This window comes from Polyergus mexicanus, unplaced genomic scaffold (assembly GCF_030449975.1).
Source record: "Polyergus mexicanus isolate NDT 795.1 unplaced genomic scaffold, iyPolMexi1.0 SCAF_9, whole genome shotgun sequence".
Taxonomy (NCBI): domain Eukaryota; kingdom Metazoa; phylum Arthropoda; class Insecta; order Hymenoptera; family Formicidae; genus Polyergus; species Polyergus mexicanus.
In genome coordinates this window covers 3958267-3976622 of record NW_027223329.1, presented here as the reverse complement: position 1 = coordinate 3976622, position 18356 = coordinate 3958267, and the positions used below count along the sequence as shown (strand labels likewise).

At 29.9% G+C, this 18356-nt stretch overlaps 2 protein-coding genes across 2 annotated transcripts; both read right to left on the bottom strand.

Annotated features, from left to right (window-relative positions):
- Positions 1-438: 438 nt before the first annotated feature.
- Hpf1 (Histone PARylation factor 1) lies at positions 439-3580 on the bottom strand. Its single transcript, XM_070301191.1, has 5 exons — positions 3322-3580; positions 1936-2511; positions 1674-1822; positions 1305-1543; positions 439-1129 (listed from the first exon to the last, which is right to left on the bottom strand). The coding sequence occupies exons 1-5, from the start codon at positions 3457-3459 to the stop codon at positions 828-830; spliced, it is 1404 nt and encodes a 467-aa protein (XP_070157292.1). The 5' UTR covers positions 3460-3580; the 3' UTR covers positions 439-827.
- A 4532-nt stretch (positions 3581-8112) lies between these two features.
- Snx1 (sorting nexin 1) lies at positions 8113-13676 on the bottom strand. The gene is made up of 7 exons (XM_070301663.1): positions 13365-13676; positions 12157-12408; positions 11816-12062; positions 11563-11727; positions 11332-11453; positions 8587-8886; positions 8113-8506 (listed from the first exon to the last, which is right to left on the bottom strand). Exons 1-7 carry the CDS (start codon positions 13464-13466, stop codon positions 8159-8161), a joined length of 1536 nt encoding a protein of 511 aa, XP_070157764.1. The 5' UTR covers positions 13467-13676; the 3' UTR covers positions 8113-8158.
- Between the last annotated feature and the right edge of the window lie 4680 nt (positions 13677-18356).

The following is an 18356-nucleotide window of genomic DNA, read 5'->3' as shown; positions in this document are numbered from 1 at the left end:
AGATGAAAGCTATTCGCGCGCTCGAAATAAATTGAATGTAATTTTTCCGAGAGAGCTTCTTATTGGAAGGTCTAATATCCTCACTTCTTATCTATTGTCTTCGCAATGCGAAGTATATGAGGCGGTATTTTTCGAAACATAATATTAACAGCCGATACATGATGATCTTTTAATACACATCGAATTAGGAACTTTTCATTGAATGTCTTATTGAATTATCTGATTTTTTACGTGAACTATCTATCTTTTACGACACTTCTTTTTCAACGATATGTTGTGCTTTTCTTATGCACATATACACATTTCGAAATTCATCAAAAATTTTAGAAAAATTTTAAAAGTTAGATATAGATAGATTTACATCGTTATGTAAACATACATATAGAGAAAATAAAAACAATCTCTAATGAAGAATATATAACATCACAGCTTTCGGTATATTTGTAATGTGAACATAAATTTATTATCTTTTAGTTTGTTTTTACATAAAATTATTTTATTTTTTAAATTCGTATAAATTATCTTATAACCATTATTAAATAGTATTTAACATTTTTTTCATATTTTTTTTTTCTTCGACATTTGGAAAGCATCACCATATCCGCACCAACTAATTAGAAATCTTTTTTGAAAACTTCTAATTTTTCTAAAAATTTTAAACAAAAATTTGTCATCTGTTCATTCAGAAAAGATATTAGAATAGATTCTAGAACAATAGCCGATATAATCAAGAGAGATATTGAAATCACGATATATATGAAAATATAAAAGTTATAATTGTTCTTTTTTTTTTTATATAAATATATATGACCAAACAGTTTTTTTTTTCAAATCACACTTAATTCACAACCTCTTTTCCTGTTTTTCAAATGTGCTTTAAGTATTTTTAAAAACTGCAGTCTTTGTAAATGAGTATAGGCAATGGACAGCATTTGTAAAACCGTTGTTTGAACGTGAATGCCGCCGTTTGAAAAGAGATCGTGTCCTAGCTCCAAACAAGTGCCAAAGTCGCATTCGTCCGCGGCTATCGTCGCTAATCTTACAATCTCGTCGAGTTTCGCGAATGGCGTTTTCCTCTCTTCCGAAGTACCAGATTCTTCTATCTGTTTTAATATCTTTTGCAAATCATCTGTAACAAATCGGTAAGAAATTTATTTGAATCAACACTCAGTTACATAAAATGTAATCAAACTATATTATTAATTATATAAACAAAAAGATACACTTCTTAAATATATCACAGAGAAATTTAATGCTGAATGCAAGTGCATCAATATGTTATCAATGCATCCAATTGTACTTACTATCTGTTGCTGCCAAATCTCTATAACCCAACTGAGTCTTCTTATCATAAGGAACTACAATGCCTGCTTTGTGGAAGGTTTGTGCTACAACTCTCCTTTCTCTCGATCGCATGTTTACAGTATTCTTTTCAAGAGTTATGTTATGCTGTTTAGCAAAGTTCTTCAGCTGAGAATGTAGACGCATTATACTGGTCTTCTCGAAAGGATTGGCTGATTTCGCTTTATCTTGCAAATAAGCGCTATAATTTAGATTTAGACAATATTGGGATATAATCAAGAAATAATATATAAAACAATAAATAAACATGTATAAACATATATATATATATATATATATATTAGTTTCCTCAAAATTTTCAATCTACTTACTCGATAGCACCAAATATATTTTCTGCAACAGATTCAAATATGCAGTTTATATTTGCTCGATTTTTTGCTACAAACACTGGTTTCTCCGTAGTGGTATCTCGCCAATAACCATAATGTAACTCTTCCTTGCCGTCGCATTTTATAATGGTCTACAAATAATATTTTTGTTAGATTTGTATTTTTATACAAATAACATTTACGAACATAATGTTATTCTCATGTATGTTAGTTGTTGAGAATAAATGTTGTTCATCTTACAAACCTGAAATTCTGGAGGATCATAATAATATCTCCAATGTATCAAGTATTTTTCTTTCTCGCTCGCACTTTCAGAATCTTTAATTTTACCGTCCAATACGTCGTACGGACCGACAAGTTTTAAGGAAACCGATTTACATGCCAAAAGAGGGTTATCTTTCGATATGCTTTTACAAAATTCGTAAAATTGAAAAAAATCGATTGGCATCTCGACCAGAAATAGATCCATAATAATTTTTTCAGCATCAGACATATTATTGGCATTATATGTCGATAATGTATTCTCAACTATGCTGCACTCAACTGATTTAAGTGAACGATCATATTGCTTCAATGATGTCCGCACAATTATCGTATCCTTATCTGATGCTTCTGTTTTCACATTAAAGTTTTTGTTGCCATCCTCGTTAGTGTTCCTGATGTCGTTTCTCTCCGGACTCGGGGAGATATCGTGCAAATTTTTTTGACAGAACTCATATATCTTTTGCAATTTTCTCTGTGGACTTTTCCTCTTCTTATTGTCTTTAAGAGGATTTTTTCTCTTTATGCCGGTACTCGTTTTCTCAGCTCTTTGATTCACCTGCAATGTTCTTAAAAGGTAAATAATAGCAATTATGTATTGATATATCAGTTAACTTTAATGTATCTCTCAATTCATAGATTTCTATATATTACATATTACGATATAATATTTTAATCATATTACATAAAATTCTATAATAAACAGGGTATCTTAGAAATATTTCAACAAACTTTGAGGGTGAGCTCTCCAAACAAAAACAAAATATCATATAAACATATATCCAAAAATGCCTGGTTTGGCATTTGAATGATAATGAATTATAATCGAAAGATTATTACATTAAATTCAGTACCATGGACTGACCTAAATCCATTATATTTTTATCTATGGGGACACTAAAAAGCCCTAGTTTATGTAACTGAGATTGCAAATAAAGAGACGCTTCACCAATGCATTTTAGATGTCTGCGAAACCATTTGCAATCGTCATGAGATCTTTGAAAGTATGCAACAGTCCATGATCCGACGTGTTCATGCGTGCTTTCAAGCAAGTGGAGGACATTTTGAGCATTTGTTATGAATTGTGAGTAAATAAACAATTGAAAGATGAAACAACTGAAGATATATTACATTGGTCTAGTTATAGATATATTCTATGAGTTTTTGTCGTTGAAATCTTTCGATTATCACTCATAAACCAGGCATTTCCGGACATATGTTTATGTGACATTTTTTACTTGTTTTTGTGTGGAGAACTAATCTCTAAAATTTGTATTTCTGAAACATCCTGTATATAGAGCGTATCAATTATTGACGATTTGTATAATGTTTTTTGCGAATTAAGAGTTGTATGTAAGAACCACAATACCATTTCTTCTTTTGGCGGGTGTTTGTACTTGCTACGATGCTGCGGATTTTTCTGATAACACTTTACACCGTATTGACAAGGAATTCGCGGATCGTCTTTATACATCTGAAGTTGAACGTTCTCGTTATCGGACGACATCGTACACGTAATATAAAAGATATATTATGTTATTCGACTTTTCATTACATTATCATAAAATTTAGAATCTCCGTGCGCGCAATCGGGGCCCAATTCTTGCATTCGTTGGCAAGAGAAACGTATGTGCAAATAGGGATGTTCGATTCCGATTCGATTCTTTAAAAGATCGATTTTTTTAGTCAAAAAATCGATTTTTTGAATCGATTCTTTGCTATACGATTTTTTTGCGAATCGATTCTTTACCCTAAGAATCGAAGAACTGATTCTATTTTTAAAAATGCTTCGAAGCATTTCTAGCCTATGTCTACACTCTTTACAATCTATATAGTCTAAGAGCCAATTACACAATTTTAACAGATTCCAGGAATCGACATTCGCCCGATCATCTACAACTATTATTTTTAAATTTACTGTCCATTAAAGATTGGCAATTAAAAAATGAATAAGTAATTTGGTACTAAAAACAAAGCAGTATATAAAAGTATATAAAAGAAATGTATGTAAAAAGCAGGGTTGGGAAAGTTACTTTATAAAAGTAACTCGTTACCGTTACCGTTATTTTTTCTAAAAAGTAACTCGTTACCGTTACTCGTTACCAATTTTAAAAAGTAACTCGTTACCGTTACACTTACTAAAAAGTAACGAGTCGTTACAATTTCCGTTATTTTTTTACAATACAAACCAATAAATTATTTTGCATAAGAAAAACTTTTAAAAAATTGTAAGCAAGATTTCATTCAAGGTTTATTACAAAATAAATGATTAAATTTTATCGAAATTCTTTATTATAATTTTTAATAAAATTTGTTGCTCCATAGTATCATCATTTAAATGCCCTCTTTGTGGTGTTAATACAGAGCCACCGATGCTAAACATTCTTTCTACAGATGCACTGCTTGGTAGAGCTGTATTATATTTAATAAAAAGTTTTTAAGTTTTGGATAGTCGTTTAACATTTCTATATTACAATTATTTGATTTTAAAAACCGTTGCAATTCTTCTTGTTCAGATTCATTTTGCACCGTTTTTTGCTCAAAAATGAAAAAATCATCGTGATCGTCAGATTTTTCAGCTTTTGAAGAATTTTCAGTTGATCGGATTCCCAATAAATCCTCCAAGTAATTTTCAGCACGTTTTCTTTTCCTCCGGTTAACCAGTTTAACTTAAATTTTGGATGTAAACATGCTGCTATTATTAATTCTTTTGTTTCAAATATTGTAAGAAATCTAAAATCAAATATAGTAAATTAAGCGACATTGTTTATTTTATTGAAATTAATACTTTTGAATCAATAGTTTAAAATAAAATAATATTTTTCAATTACATCCTTATTTAAAATTAAATAACATATGTATTAATCAAATTAATAAGTTACCTTTTATTTAAACCTTGCTGAATAGCTTCAACTAATGAATGGCAATCTATAAGGTCAGATTTATTGAGATTTTCTAATTTTCGTTGCAAGGTACTTAGAACTGGTAGTAAATGAGATTACAACATAATAAGAATGCTAATTGGTCGATTTGCTTACGGCTTTACGGTTAAGATAAAAATTTTTTCACGCACAATAGCAAGAATAATATCTTAAATAAATAAAAAAATTTGAAAAAAGTAACGATAAAAGTAACTGTTAAATTCGTTACTCGTTACCGAAAAATGTAACGAAGTTACTTTTTCCGTTACAAATAAAATTTGTAACGCCATTACCGTTACAGTTACCGAAAAAAAGTAACTGTAACGGTAACGGCGTTACAAGTAACGCGTTACTTCCCAACCCTGGTAAAAAGTATGTGAAATAAACATATATTTTTTGTAAATACTTTTTTAATAATATAAAATTTTTCAAAAATTTAAAGCTTAATTGTTTAATTAATTATTTCCTTTATTAATTTAAGTTTTAAAAATTAAAAAACTAATTAAAATTTAAAATTAATTAATTCAATTAAAAATTTTTTATGGTCACAATTAGCTAAAATTAATTAATTAATTAGATTTATGTATGTTTCAATTATATATAAATAATTTTGTATGATTTTTTAAGAGAATCGAACATCCCTATGTGCAAATTCCATTCTTAATCTACAAGAGAAATCTTCAAATCTGCAATGCAAAGGAACAGGGAATAGAAATTATCCACCAATAGGATAGGGAATAATATCTATTCCCTGCTCCTATAGATGGATAATTTTTATTATTATCTAATTCCTGTTCCTATTGCCTGTACTTTTGTATTGTGCAATAGCCCTAAAGCCTGCTAAAGCCCGTTAGACTACACATTAAAGATTGAGATTGAAGATTAAAATTTGACCAATTAGGGCAAAGAAATTTTAGTCCCTTTTATTCTGATTAGTCAAATTCCAATCTTTAATCTTCAATCTTCAATCTTCAATGCGTAGTTTGATACGGGCATTAGCCTGATTCAAATTTCAAATTTCAATCTTCAATACGTAGTTTGATACGGGCTTAACGTCATACGACTTATTGTAGAACGAGCCTTATGGCGCATCGCCAATACTCATATGTCGTAAAGCCCATATCAGACTACGCATTGAAAATTGAAGATTAAAAATTGGAATTTGACAAATCAAAATAAAAGAGACCAAAATTTCTTTAGCTTAATTTCGATTTTGAATCTTCGATCTTAATCTTCAATGCGTGGCCTGATGCGGGCTTTACATGTTTCTTATATTCTTCGACGATTATTTCTTATAAGATTATTAGAATATATTAGCAATTACTAATCCGCACAATGAATTAACTCTTAAACCTGTAATAGACTACGTATTGAAAAATGAAGATTGAAGATTTAAAATTGGAAACTGACTAATCAGAAACTAAAATTTCTTTGTCTTGATTCAAATTTAACCGGGAACTAAAATTTCTTTGTCTTGATTCAAATTTAAATTTTAAAATTCAATCTCAATTTTCAATGCGTAGTCTGATACGGGCTTTACGACATGAATATTGACGATGCGTCATAAGACTCGTTCTACAATAAGACGTATGTCATTAAGCCCATATCAGACTACGTATTGAAGATTGAAATTTGACCAATGAGGCTAAAAGGAACTAAAATTTCCAAGTCCTGATGAATCAAATTTCAATCTCAATGCATAGTCTGATACGGGCTTAATCGTTAGCAAGTTGACCAATGATAGTCGATTACTCCGAAAATATTCGATTGTGATTGATCAATTTGCGACTAATGATGTACGGCTTATTGTAGAACGGGCCTTATTATGAATTTTTAAGATCCGAATTGTAAAATCTGGTTGTGTACGTAAAATTATAGTTACACAAACAATACATTAAAAAGAGATTTTGAATGCGATAACAAACGTTACTAATCAATTACCAAACGATTAATGAAAAAAAATTCCCATTAGTCGAAATGGGAAGGGGGAGGGGTCTTAGAAAAGGGATCTTAAAAATTTGACAATTTAAGAAAAAATGGGTACTTACCAAATGTTTTGGATACGATATCAATCATTAACAACCAACCATTGAACGATTGGTAAAAAAAATTCCTAAAAATCAAAGTGGCGGAGCTAGAAAAAGGTCAAAAATTTGTTTACGATTTTATCAAAAAACGGGAAACTACCAAATTTTTTTAATGCAATATCAAACATTACCAATCAACCACCAATTGATAAAAAAAAAATTTCTAGAAGTCAAAGTAGAGGGGCTAACATTGGGAAGGTGAATATCATACAGCTATGTCAATTTGTGTGTGAGAATCTTAAGTTTGTTTATTTTGGCGATACTATTATTCTTTTTCCGACGTTTGAAAATTTGCACCTGTTTGCATCGTAAATAGATTTTGTGCACAAAAAAGTAGAAAAATACAAATATATACATTTAGACTTTGAGACAAGAATAAAATAAAGTATAGTAAAAAACAAAAATTGCAATTAAAAGATTATTATTGTACATATTCATATATATCTCTCTTCCTTGATATAATATATAGTTATAAATAAAATTATATATATATATATGTATTATTTTTATTATTTAATAATTATTTTTACGCCTATAGAAATATTGTATAATATAGATTATAAAATATAAATTGTATAGAAAATTATTTCTATAAAATTTCATGTTATTCTGGTAATTACATTTGTAATAAATTCAATTCTTTATCCAATTTGAAATATAAAAAATTTGAAATATAAATAAATTAAATTCTTTATCCAATTTGAAAAAGAGGAAAACTATATGTTTATATAACCATATATATATATATATATAATTAATCTTTATTATATCCTGTAACATTTTTTAACAAATTGTATAATTTTACATATATAGTTATGTATATGTATATAATATTAGTAATTATAAAGAATGAAATAATATACTATATATGTATAATTGAAGTATAATAAAAATCTGAAACTTTTCTAATTAAATTCGAACAATTAGAATATTTTCAAATTAATCGAAATAGTATCTTCGAATCGTAAATGCATGTGTGCGCTCCTACTTTTTTTTCGTATATAAACTGTTTTTTCTAAGCTTAAGAATCCTCTTAATAAAAAGAATATCGCTGTAGTCATCGATACTGAACGAATAATTTAAATCCATAAACAGCATATAAATTACTTGTTTAATGTTATGCGTTAGGTAGATATCGGCCTTATTATCATATTAAAAATGTATATTACTCTTTTTTTTTTCAACGCGAGGAATGTGATTACGCCACCGCTCGTGCCTCCGGCAGGAAGCTCTCCCAATACTTGACGAGTTGATTCTGGTGTTGCAGCATCGACTCTAGATATTCAATTAGCTGCTTCTTAAAATCTTGCACTCTGACCAATTCAAAACGTTCGATTTCTTCTTTTATCATTTTCGAGATATTATCGAATTCTTCCTGACCTCTATCCACCTTTGCCTCCCATTCTATGACTTCAGTAGCCGCTTGACTCGTCTTGTCCGTCCGGCCGGATTGCTCGAGCCGCGCTTTTTGCTCGCGCTTCTTGTTCAACATCATTTGAGCATGCTGCCAATTTTGAAAGACTTTCACTCTCTCATGAAAAACATCCTGCGCAGAGGAATATCTCGTATAAAGAATGTAACTAGAATGAAGAACATAAATAAAATTAATAAATCGTAAACACCAACTTTAATTGCGCCAATGAGCGCAACGTAATCCCTCAACATTTCTCCAAATTGATAGAGATCGCTGTTGCTTTGCGTCTTCCTGATGACCTCGACTTTTTCTAGAGTTTCGGCCAATTGTGCCAATGCTCTGCCGAGCGATGCTCCCGGTTCACCATGACCAAGGACGGCAATCGATTTTGCCGTAGCGCCGGTGCAGTTTGCTAATTCCCTTCTTTGATTTGTTAAGCAATCAACCGCGGAATGCAACGCGCGTAATTGAATATCAAGAGAATCTATTTGTGATGTTTTCTCTTCAAACCACTGTAAAGAAATATAGATAATCATTTTCACTCAATTTCTTTTCAAACAGTTTTGAATTATACTTTATTAAGTACTTATAACAGTTATCCAATATACTTTATACAGGGTGGGGCATTTATATTGAGACATCTAAATATCTAAAAAATAAAGCAAGATAGAAAGAAATGTTTCAGACAAAAGTTGTTCGGTTCTAAGGGGGTCATAAGATGGTGTTATTAGTTTGACCTTGGGTAGAGCCGCTTCGGAGATTTCAATGTCAATCTTGTTTTTTTAAATGGAAACACCCCAATTTTTTTACATAAATCGATTCCTTGCAATATTCTGCATAAAAAGTTATAGATGGCCAAAAGTTTAATAGTTTACGAGATATTTTATACTTTACGCGACAAGCATCTATAATGTTTATTCATATTTTCTGGTGTAGTACGACTCAATGAATGTATTGCCAATAATTTTTTACCAAACATACACAATAATAACATTATTATGTACGTTTGGTAAGGAATTATTGACATAATAATACAACGCGCGTCTTCAAAGTCATTGGCATAAAAGTTATTTAGTTGCTCATTGGGAAGCAAATAATGTAGTACGAAAGTATTATGCTAGTCATTTCGTTTTTATGTATAGTATACTATTTAAGTAAGAACAATTTATTTAGTTAAAATGGAAAGATTAACTTTGGAAGAAAAAATTAATGTGATTTTTATTTGTGGTGAATCTCGAAGAAACATCTATAAATCACAAAATTTATACGCATTACGATATTCTGAGAGAAATATTCCATCATGTTGTTCATTTTATCGTATTGTGAAACAATTTTCAGAAAATGAAGATGTTCGTGAAAAAAAAAGAGAACGATCAAGGACTGTCACTGGTGAAAATAATGAAACTATCGTATCAGCAGCACTAGCTAGGAATCCACAAATATCTTCTCATAGTATTTCTCGCAATATCTCGAAGAAGTGTTTTGCGAATATACTTAAACGTAATAAATTCCACCCATATCACATTTCATTACATCAACAGCTAAGTAATACTGATTTTCAAAATCGAGTGATGTTTTGTCGTTGGACGCAACAAAAAATAGAAAGAAATAACAATTTTTTCCTTTCTGTCTTATTTTCTGATGAATCAACTTTCACAAATTGTGGAGAAGTCAATCGACATAATATGCATTACTGGATTGTGGAAAATCCAAGATGGTTACGAGAAGTTGAACATCAGCGGCCATAGAGTGTTAACGTATGGTGCGGAATTATTGGTGATACATTAATTGAACCTTACTTCCTTGATGGGATGTTGAATGGACAAAAGTACAGAGATTTTTTAGATCAAGAACTATCATTACTACTTGATGAACTACTTTACGAACTAAGAATGCGTATGTGGTTTCAGCAAGATGGTTGTCCAGCGCACTTTTCACATCAAGCTCGAGAAATATTAAACAGAGATTATAATAATAGGTGGATAGGACGAGGAGAAACGGTTCATTTGACATCTTTAGATTTTTTTTTGTGGGGGTTTCTTAAAGAAATCATATATCAAGATGTACCAACTACACCAGAAAATATGAAAAAATGTATTAAAAATGCTTGTCGCGATATTGATAGAATGACTTTATTAAACATTCATCAATCTCTCATTAAACATATTCAAAAGTGTGTTGACGTTGATGGTCATCATTTTGAGCATTTAATAAAATAAAATTTATTTCTTAAAATTAATTGCTTTATTTTCTTTACACCAATTGATGTGTCTCATTTTTTTAGCTTAAAATATTAAGGTAACATTATTGCAAAATAAATAATTTTATGAAATATTTCATAGTTTACGTAGAATTATGTCGAAGTAAAGTAATAAAATAAAGTATAAAATATCTCGTAAACTATTAAATTTTTGACCATCATATCCCTGTATCTTTTTATGCAGAATATTGTAAGGAATCGATTTATGTAAAAAATTGGGGTGTTTCCATTTAAAAAAACAAGATTGACATTGAAATCTCCGAAGCGCTTCCACCCAAAGTCAAACTAATGGCACCATCTTATGACACCCTTAGAACTGAACAAGTTTTGTCTGAAACATTTCTTTTTATCTTGCTTTATTTTTTAGATATTTAGATGTCTCAATATAAATGCCCCACCTTGTATAATGGATAACTGTTGTTGCCAAATAGGCTAACATTATTTTAAATTATATATATATATGACACTATGTATCACATTATGTAATAATTTATCACAATATAATTGTAACTTTAAGTGTGATTAAAACATGTGTGGGAATTAGATTAAAACACTAATAAACAATATTCAAATCAACATGTTGATTTCAAATGAACGTACCTTACTTTCCTAATGCAAGCAACAAAAAGTCATTTCACGATACTTTATAAGAAATACATGCAAGAAGAAATATATGTTTATACTAAAGAAATCTCACCATATCGCTTTCATCCATTTTGTACGTTATCTTGTTAACAGTTTCTCCGACTTTGTTGAAAAGTCGCATCACTCCTTTGCCACTTAATGCGGATGTATTGGTAGCCTTAGGCAATTCTATATCTATAAAAGAAAATTAAATATTAATTTAAAAATATTTTTTCTTTTCATACAGAAGAAACATAATTTTTCAAAACACTTATGTAATTTAATAAGCGATATTATTACTTACCAGCTTCTAAAAATTCTCTGAAATCAGGATCAATACTTAGAACAGGATGTGCAGCTGTTCTATTCAAGTATCTATCGAGAGCTGCTCTACGTCGTTCAAGAAATTCAGTAGAACTCGAATTTTGTTCTTGACTCTTATCTCCAGACATTTTAATCTTCGTTGTTCCTATTAATGTATATATAATATACATCCAATTTTTCGTAATTTTCCTATAATTATGCAAACAAACTATAAAATTAAATTATATTCCTACCAATAACGCTTTTTTCTGGGGCTGGTGGAATTATCCTGCCGTTTCTAAGATATTTTTCTGTCAATTTGTCATGAAGACCTAGAAAATCACTGAAACGTCTAATCACACTAAAGTTCCTTTTCTTAAAGATGAGCATATTCGTCCTTGTTTCAACTTTATATGCAACATAGGCGCCCATTCCATCACCTATCTTTTGAGGAGAAGTGACAGTAATCTTTAAAAAAACTTCAGATGCATCTGCTGGAACCTACATTACATACGTATAAAAAATAACATAGTATTCAATTTATATAATAGCAATTTAAGTCACAATTGTATTAATACAATTTTAATGCATATACCTCTTCTAAAGACCGAGAATGGCTAATGTTTGTAGACAGTGTATCTGCATTATCATTAATAGGAACGTCATGAAGATCGCCGATATCTGTATTCATCGGTCCTAGCGGAGGACTCAAGGGACCTGGAGCTGGACTGGACATAGAGGAGAATGAATTCTCTTCTGGTGCATCTCGTAGAAACAGCTTCGGCAATTCCGCTTGAATTTTGGACATTCCATTGTAAGGTGAAGTATCCTCCAATTGACTCTGTTCCTATAAATATATTGATATTATCACAATTTGTGTGCGAGTTTATAAATTTTGGTCTATGTGTCACAATGAATTATTGTAATGTTTCTTATCGTGAGTCTTATGTGTGATGACAAAATTATCAATCGTATAGAAACATTAGTCCATTGGATATTGAAACCAATGCAATTTTGATGAGATTAATTTTTTCTTCCACGTTTATACAGGACGTTCAGAAAAGGTGATACTAAATTTTAGGATTACGTAGTACTTGTAAAAATAAACCAATCTTAATAAATAGTACTCCAAAAACCATTTATTGCCGAATTATAAAGCTTTTTCTGTTATTAAATAAATTCAATCTATAGCGGATGTTCAATATGTCCTCTGTTCATTCCAACACATTATTTGGCATGCTTTCTCATTGAAGATCGAACATGTTCAAAAATGCTACGTTTATTTCGTATTTGTTGACAACAGTTTTTCATTTTCTATATCAGTTCGTTCTATGTGTCAACTGATGTAGCGTGTATCATGCTCTTTAAATAACTCCATAAATAAAAATCTAATAGATTTAAATTTGGTGAGTAAGATGACTATATACAATTGGACCGCCATGTCCTATCCATTTTTTTTGAAAATGACACAATCATACAATGCATACTCGAAATGAATTCTATATCTGTAACAACAAAAAAAATGCTTTATAATACGGAAATAAATTTTTTTTTGTAATACTACTTATTAAGACTTTTCGTATTGTTTTTACGAGTATTACATACTCCTAAAATTTGATACCATCTTTTTTGAACATCCTATATAGATGAGAAAAAATTATCGCGTGTCATTATAAATACAGATCGCATTCTCTCGCGAGTGTCTCGCAACATCGCACAAGGCACGAACTTCTCGCGTTCAATTATATTATTCCAGTCCTAATTTCGATTCCTAATGTCGATCGCTTCTCTCTGGATGGATACCTGGACCGCGGACGCGAAGATATCTTCGTCGTCGTCCTCCAGATCGTCCAATTTTGTCTCATTCGTGTCGAATAGCGGCGGCGATTCCATCATATCGGCCATCTTAGCGATTCTATCAAGCAGATTACACTCTCTTTCGTTGGTTCGCCGGGGAACGGCCCCTCCGAACGATGTTTATGTCGACGACGTCAATTATTGCTATCGGGGCGATATCGGCATTATCGGCTCGCGGACGGTACGGGGTACGGGCGCAGTATATACAGTAGCGCAACTCCCTATCGGTATACCTTTGATGTCAAGTGTTGGCCAAAGCGGAGTGCGCATGCGCAAAATAAGTAAGTTGGTCGGTAATGCCATCTGAGCTTCTCTCTCGCTCACTCACTTTTTCGTTTTCTCTTTAACTCATTGATACATATATGTAGCAATAAATAATAATCCAAAATAATGTATTTTAATAAAAAAAATATATACAGATAAATTGCTAATAATATATTTAAAAAAAATAAAATAAAATAAAATAAAAAGATAAATATAATTATGCTAATATACAATATATTACATAAATAATTATGCTATATGCAAAATATATTACATGGAATAATAGAGCAAAAAAAAGAAAATAAAATATTATTCAAAAAATGTTAAATGTATTATAAAGATAGTATCAAGAAAATATATACTGGTTGGCCCATTTTAATACATCTAGTCGAATATCTCAAAAACCAAGACCGGAAGAGAAAAATGTTTCAAACAAAAGTTGTGTGGCTTCAAGGGGGCCATAAGATGGTGACAATGATTTGACCTTGAAAAATCATTTGAAGGTCATGTGAAGGTCAACTTTAAAATCTTAAACGGAAACCCCCATTTTTTATTTAATATTCTTGTAGCTGACATCGAGAGCTTTCCAAAACACTAAAATAAGGAATTTTTTTATTAAGTACTTTTTGAGTTATTTTATATTTTAATCTGACATATTTTGATATAAAAAATTAAATATCTCGTAAAATATTTAGTTTTTGATAATCTTACCGTAATACTTCTATGTACAGAATAATGAGACAAATCAATTAGTATAAAAAAAAAATTGTTCTTAAGAAAATTATTTACAATGTATTTTTTTAAACAATTATTTGTTTTTTTTTGCACTAATTAATTTGTCTTATTATTTTGTATATAAAAGTATTACGGTAAAATTATCGAAAACTGAATATTTTACGAAATATTTTATTTTTTATATCAAAATATGTCAGATTAAAATATAAAATAACTCAAAAAGTACTTAATGAAAAAATACTTTATTATAGCGTTTTGGAAAGCTCTCGATGTCAGCTACAAGAATACTAAATAAAAAATGGGGGTTTCCATTTAACATTTTAAAGTTGACCTTTACATGACCTTCAAATGATTTTCCAAGGTCAAACCAATGGTACCATCTTATGGCCCTCTCAAAACCAAACAACTTTTGTCTGAAACATTTTTCTCTTTCGGGCTTGGTTTTTGTTTTATGCAACTTAGAGTTTACGAACAATTTTTTTTCGAATTATGCATCCTGTAAAATATACTTTGCAAATCAAAGGAATTTTAATCGCATTTAACATCAACAATATGATTTGATATTATAGTATATAACACCTTTAATAAGTTCTATAATAGTGTAATTTGTGATATACTATTTAAAATTGTTAAATTTATTTTGAGAATCAAGTTTCTGTTAATAAAAATAAAATGCGTTTTAATTTCATAGAAACCAGTGAATCTGTGAGTGAATCTGTCTATAATAATTCTATAAATACAAGATTCACTTTATGACAAATACTATTTCAAATTACAAATCCTCACAAACTGAATTGCTTCTAAATACTAGTTAACTTATTGATTTCATTTAGTTTTTATTTTTTTACAGGTTTTTCATTTTTTAGAGGTAAATTATTTTTTAGTTTTTTATTTCGTAGGGAAACATTTTTTTATAAGTTATTTTTTAGAGGTAAATATTTTTTCAATTTTTTGTTGCATACAAGTTGAGATTTTTCACATACTTGGCGTATTTTTTTTTTTTTTTTACTTTTGTGAGGTTTTTTTAGGTGATATATATATATATATATATATATGTTTATGACATCCGGAAATCGCTCGAATGCAGAATGATGCATAATAATCAGCCTCGCGTCAGCAACCTTCATAACCATATGCAAAGTGCAATATATATATATATATATATATATATACATTTTTTTAAATGCTTTATGATAATATGATTAATAAATGCAATATCCCTGTTTTTCCTCTTATTTCTTTAGCTAGATTATATAAATAATCATAAACGCACTTTGTTCTAATAAAATAGTAACAAAAAGCAGTTACGCGCGTCGTATTTATTTCGCTGTCGTGCATTTTTTTTTCTTTTCGATATATATATATATATATATATACAGGGTGTCCCATTTTAAAGGACCCATTCAAATATCTCAGAAACACTGCGTTAAATCGAAAAATGTTTCAAACAAAAGTTGTGTGGCTTCAAGGGGGCCATAAGATGATAACAATGATTTGACCTTGGAAAATCATTTAAGGGTCATGTGAAGGTCAACTTTAAAATCATAAATGAAAACCCCCATTTTTTATTTAGTATTCTTGTAGCTGACATCGAGAGCTTTCCAAAACGCTATAATAAAGTATTTTTTCATTAAGTACTTTTTGAGTTATTTTATATTTTAATCTGACATTTTTGATATAAAAAATAAAATATTTCGTAAAATATCCAGTTTTCGATAATTTTACCGTAATACTTCTATGTACAGAATAATAAGACAAATTAATTAGTGCCAAAAAAAAAACAAATAATTGTTTAAAAAAATACATTGTAAATAATTTTCTTAAGAACAATTTTTTTTTTATACTAATTGATTTGTCTCATTATTCTGTACATAGAAGTATTACGGTAAGATTATCAAAAACTAAATATTTTACGAGATATTTAATTTTTTATATCAAAATATGTCAGATTAAAATATAAAATAACTCAAAAAGTATTTAATAAAAAAATACTTTGTTATAGTGTTTTGGAAAGCTCTCGATGTCAGCTATGAGAATACTAAATAAAAAATGGGGGTTTCCGTTTAAGATTTTAAAGTTGATCTTCACATGACCTTGAAATGATTTTCCAAGGTCAAATCATTGTCACTATCTTATGGCCTCCTTGAAGCCACACAACTTTTATTTGAAACATTTTTCGATTTAACGCAGTGTTTCTGAGATATTTGAGTGGGTCCTTTAAAATGGGACACCCTGTATATCCCAATACTCTGATAAATTCTTGAGTTATTCGTTTTCTTTTACTGTTTATCGAATCACTAATCGATGCGATGAGATTGATCGGGATCGTGTATTTGCTGTCCTTTCGTGGTCGTCTTATAGTGCGGCACCGGCAGATGTGATCTGAGTCAAGCACGTTCATGAGAAGAATAATATTAAGAAGGGATCGGTCGAATTCAATCCTGATATCATTCTTAACACGGTAAGTATACGTTTACACTTATAGAAATAAGCTTTAAAATTTTTATTATTTCGCTTAATCTTTGCATGCTATTAGAAAATGATCTAAAATGATCTCATGCCGCGATTGGTCATTCTTTTATTCAAAATAAAAATCTTAATTCCGCAAAATTATACATAGTTTTTAATGATGTATAAAATAGAATTTATATTTTCTTTTTTGTTTTTAAGAGCCGATTTAACATTTAATTATTATTATTGCTGTTAGTAATGATATTTATATAGTAGCTTTTTTTTAAATGATTAAAAATAAATATAATTTTTTATTTAAGTTATAATCATGTAAAGCAGTTATTAAAAAATATTCATTTATTTCGAACACAATGACTCAAAAGATAAATATAAAAAAGAGTTTAATCTTCTACAATATCGAAATATCGAAATAATTCTTATTATAGAATTACGTTATTATGTCCCCCCCCCCCCAAATAAATATTATATAATATATAAAATAGCAGAATTATATTGCGGATTTTATTACAAATGGTACATCATAAAACTACTTAACTCTTAATGCAATAACGTCGTTTACATCGATCACCAATTTCAAGTTTAAAAGAGCCTCGTGCCAAACTGAGTTGTTTTGAAATTAATTATAAGCTTTACCACATAGGCCTGTAACGAAAAGGATTAAAATTAAAGTGACATAGAAAAACTTGGCGTGCCCGAGTCGCATTATAAGTCATTTATTTCTATTAATAGTGTTGCGTCCCTGCGAGTCGTCTGTGGCGGTTTTCCTGAATCTGCTGTACCCGTCTCCGGGAGAACATCCCCAAACACGTTGCTAACGGTTGTTGTTAAACAATGGCGGAGATTTTGAGAGAGATCGGCCACTTTGGAGTCTCGCATCGGTAGTGATTCCGAGCGGACGGATTGACTGATTATGAGATTATCTGTTCTGTGCTTTGTGTTCTGTGTTCTAAGCTATTATTAAAGTTCTTCTTGTTCTTTTTAATACGTGTTCTTTATTTACGTTGCGTTACGCGGGTTGTGTCGCGCGTATTCGAGTAATATCGATTTCGATTCGCGGACATTCGCAACATTTTGGGGGCTCGTTCGGGAAATGTTGCGTCTGCGGATCGAAATCATATATTGATAATGATTTCTGATAATTAACATATTGATAATGATTTCTGATAATCTTTTAGAAATTTTTATTTCAGATCGGGCAGGCCAAGCGTTTGTATGTCATTTTAATTTTAATTCTTTTCGTTACAGGCCTATCTGGTAAAGCTTATGATTAATTTCAAAACTCAATCAGTTTGGCACGGGGCACTTTTAAACTCGAAATTGGTGATCGATATGATCGACGTTATTGCATTAAGAGTTAAGTAGTTTTATGATGTACCATTTGTAATAAAATCCGCAATATAATTGTGCTATTTTACGTATATATTATATATAATATTTATTTGGGAGGGGAGGGACATAATAACGTAA

What these genes read in the sequence shown, in the direction of transcription:
- Hpf1 (XM_070301191.1), bottom strand. Translation starts at nt 3,459, where the DNA reads ATGTCGTCCGATAACGAGAACGTTCAACTTCAGATGTATAAAGACGAT. An exon ending in ACCCGCCAAAAGAAGAAATG is followed by an intron (nt 2,512 to 3,321) that starts GTATTGTGGTTC and finishes AGAACATTGCAG; the next exon opens with GTGAATCAAAGAGCTGAGAA. An exon ending in AGATTTGGCAGCAACAGATA is followed by an intron (nt 1,130 to 1,304) that starts GTAAGTACAATT and finishes GATTTGTTACAG; the next exon opens with ATGATTTGCAAAAGATATTA.
- Snx1 (XM_070301663.1), bottom strand. Translation starts at nt 13,466, where the DNA reads ATGGCCGATATGATGGAATCGCCGCCGCTATTCGACACGAATGAGACA. An exon ending in ATTCTCGGTCTTTAGAAGAG is followed by an intron (nt 12,063 to 12,156) that starts GTATATGCATTA and finishes TATGTAATGTAG; the next exon opens with GTTCCAGCAGATGCATCTGA. An exon ending in CAGAGAATTTTTAGAAGCTG is followed by an intron (nt 11,454 to 11,562) that starts GTAAGTAATAAT and finishes TTTCTTTTATAG; the next exon opens with ATATAGAATTGCCTAAGGCT.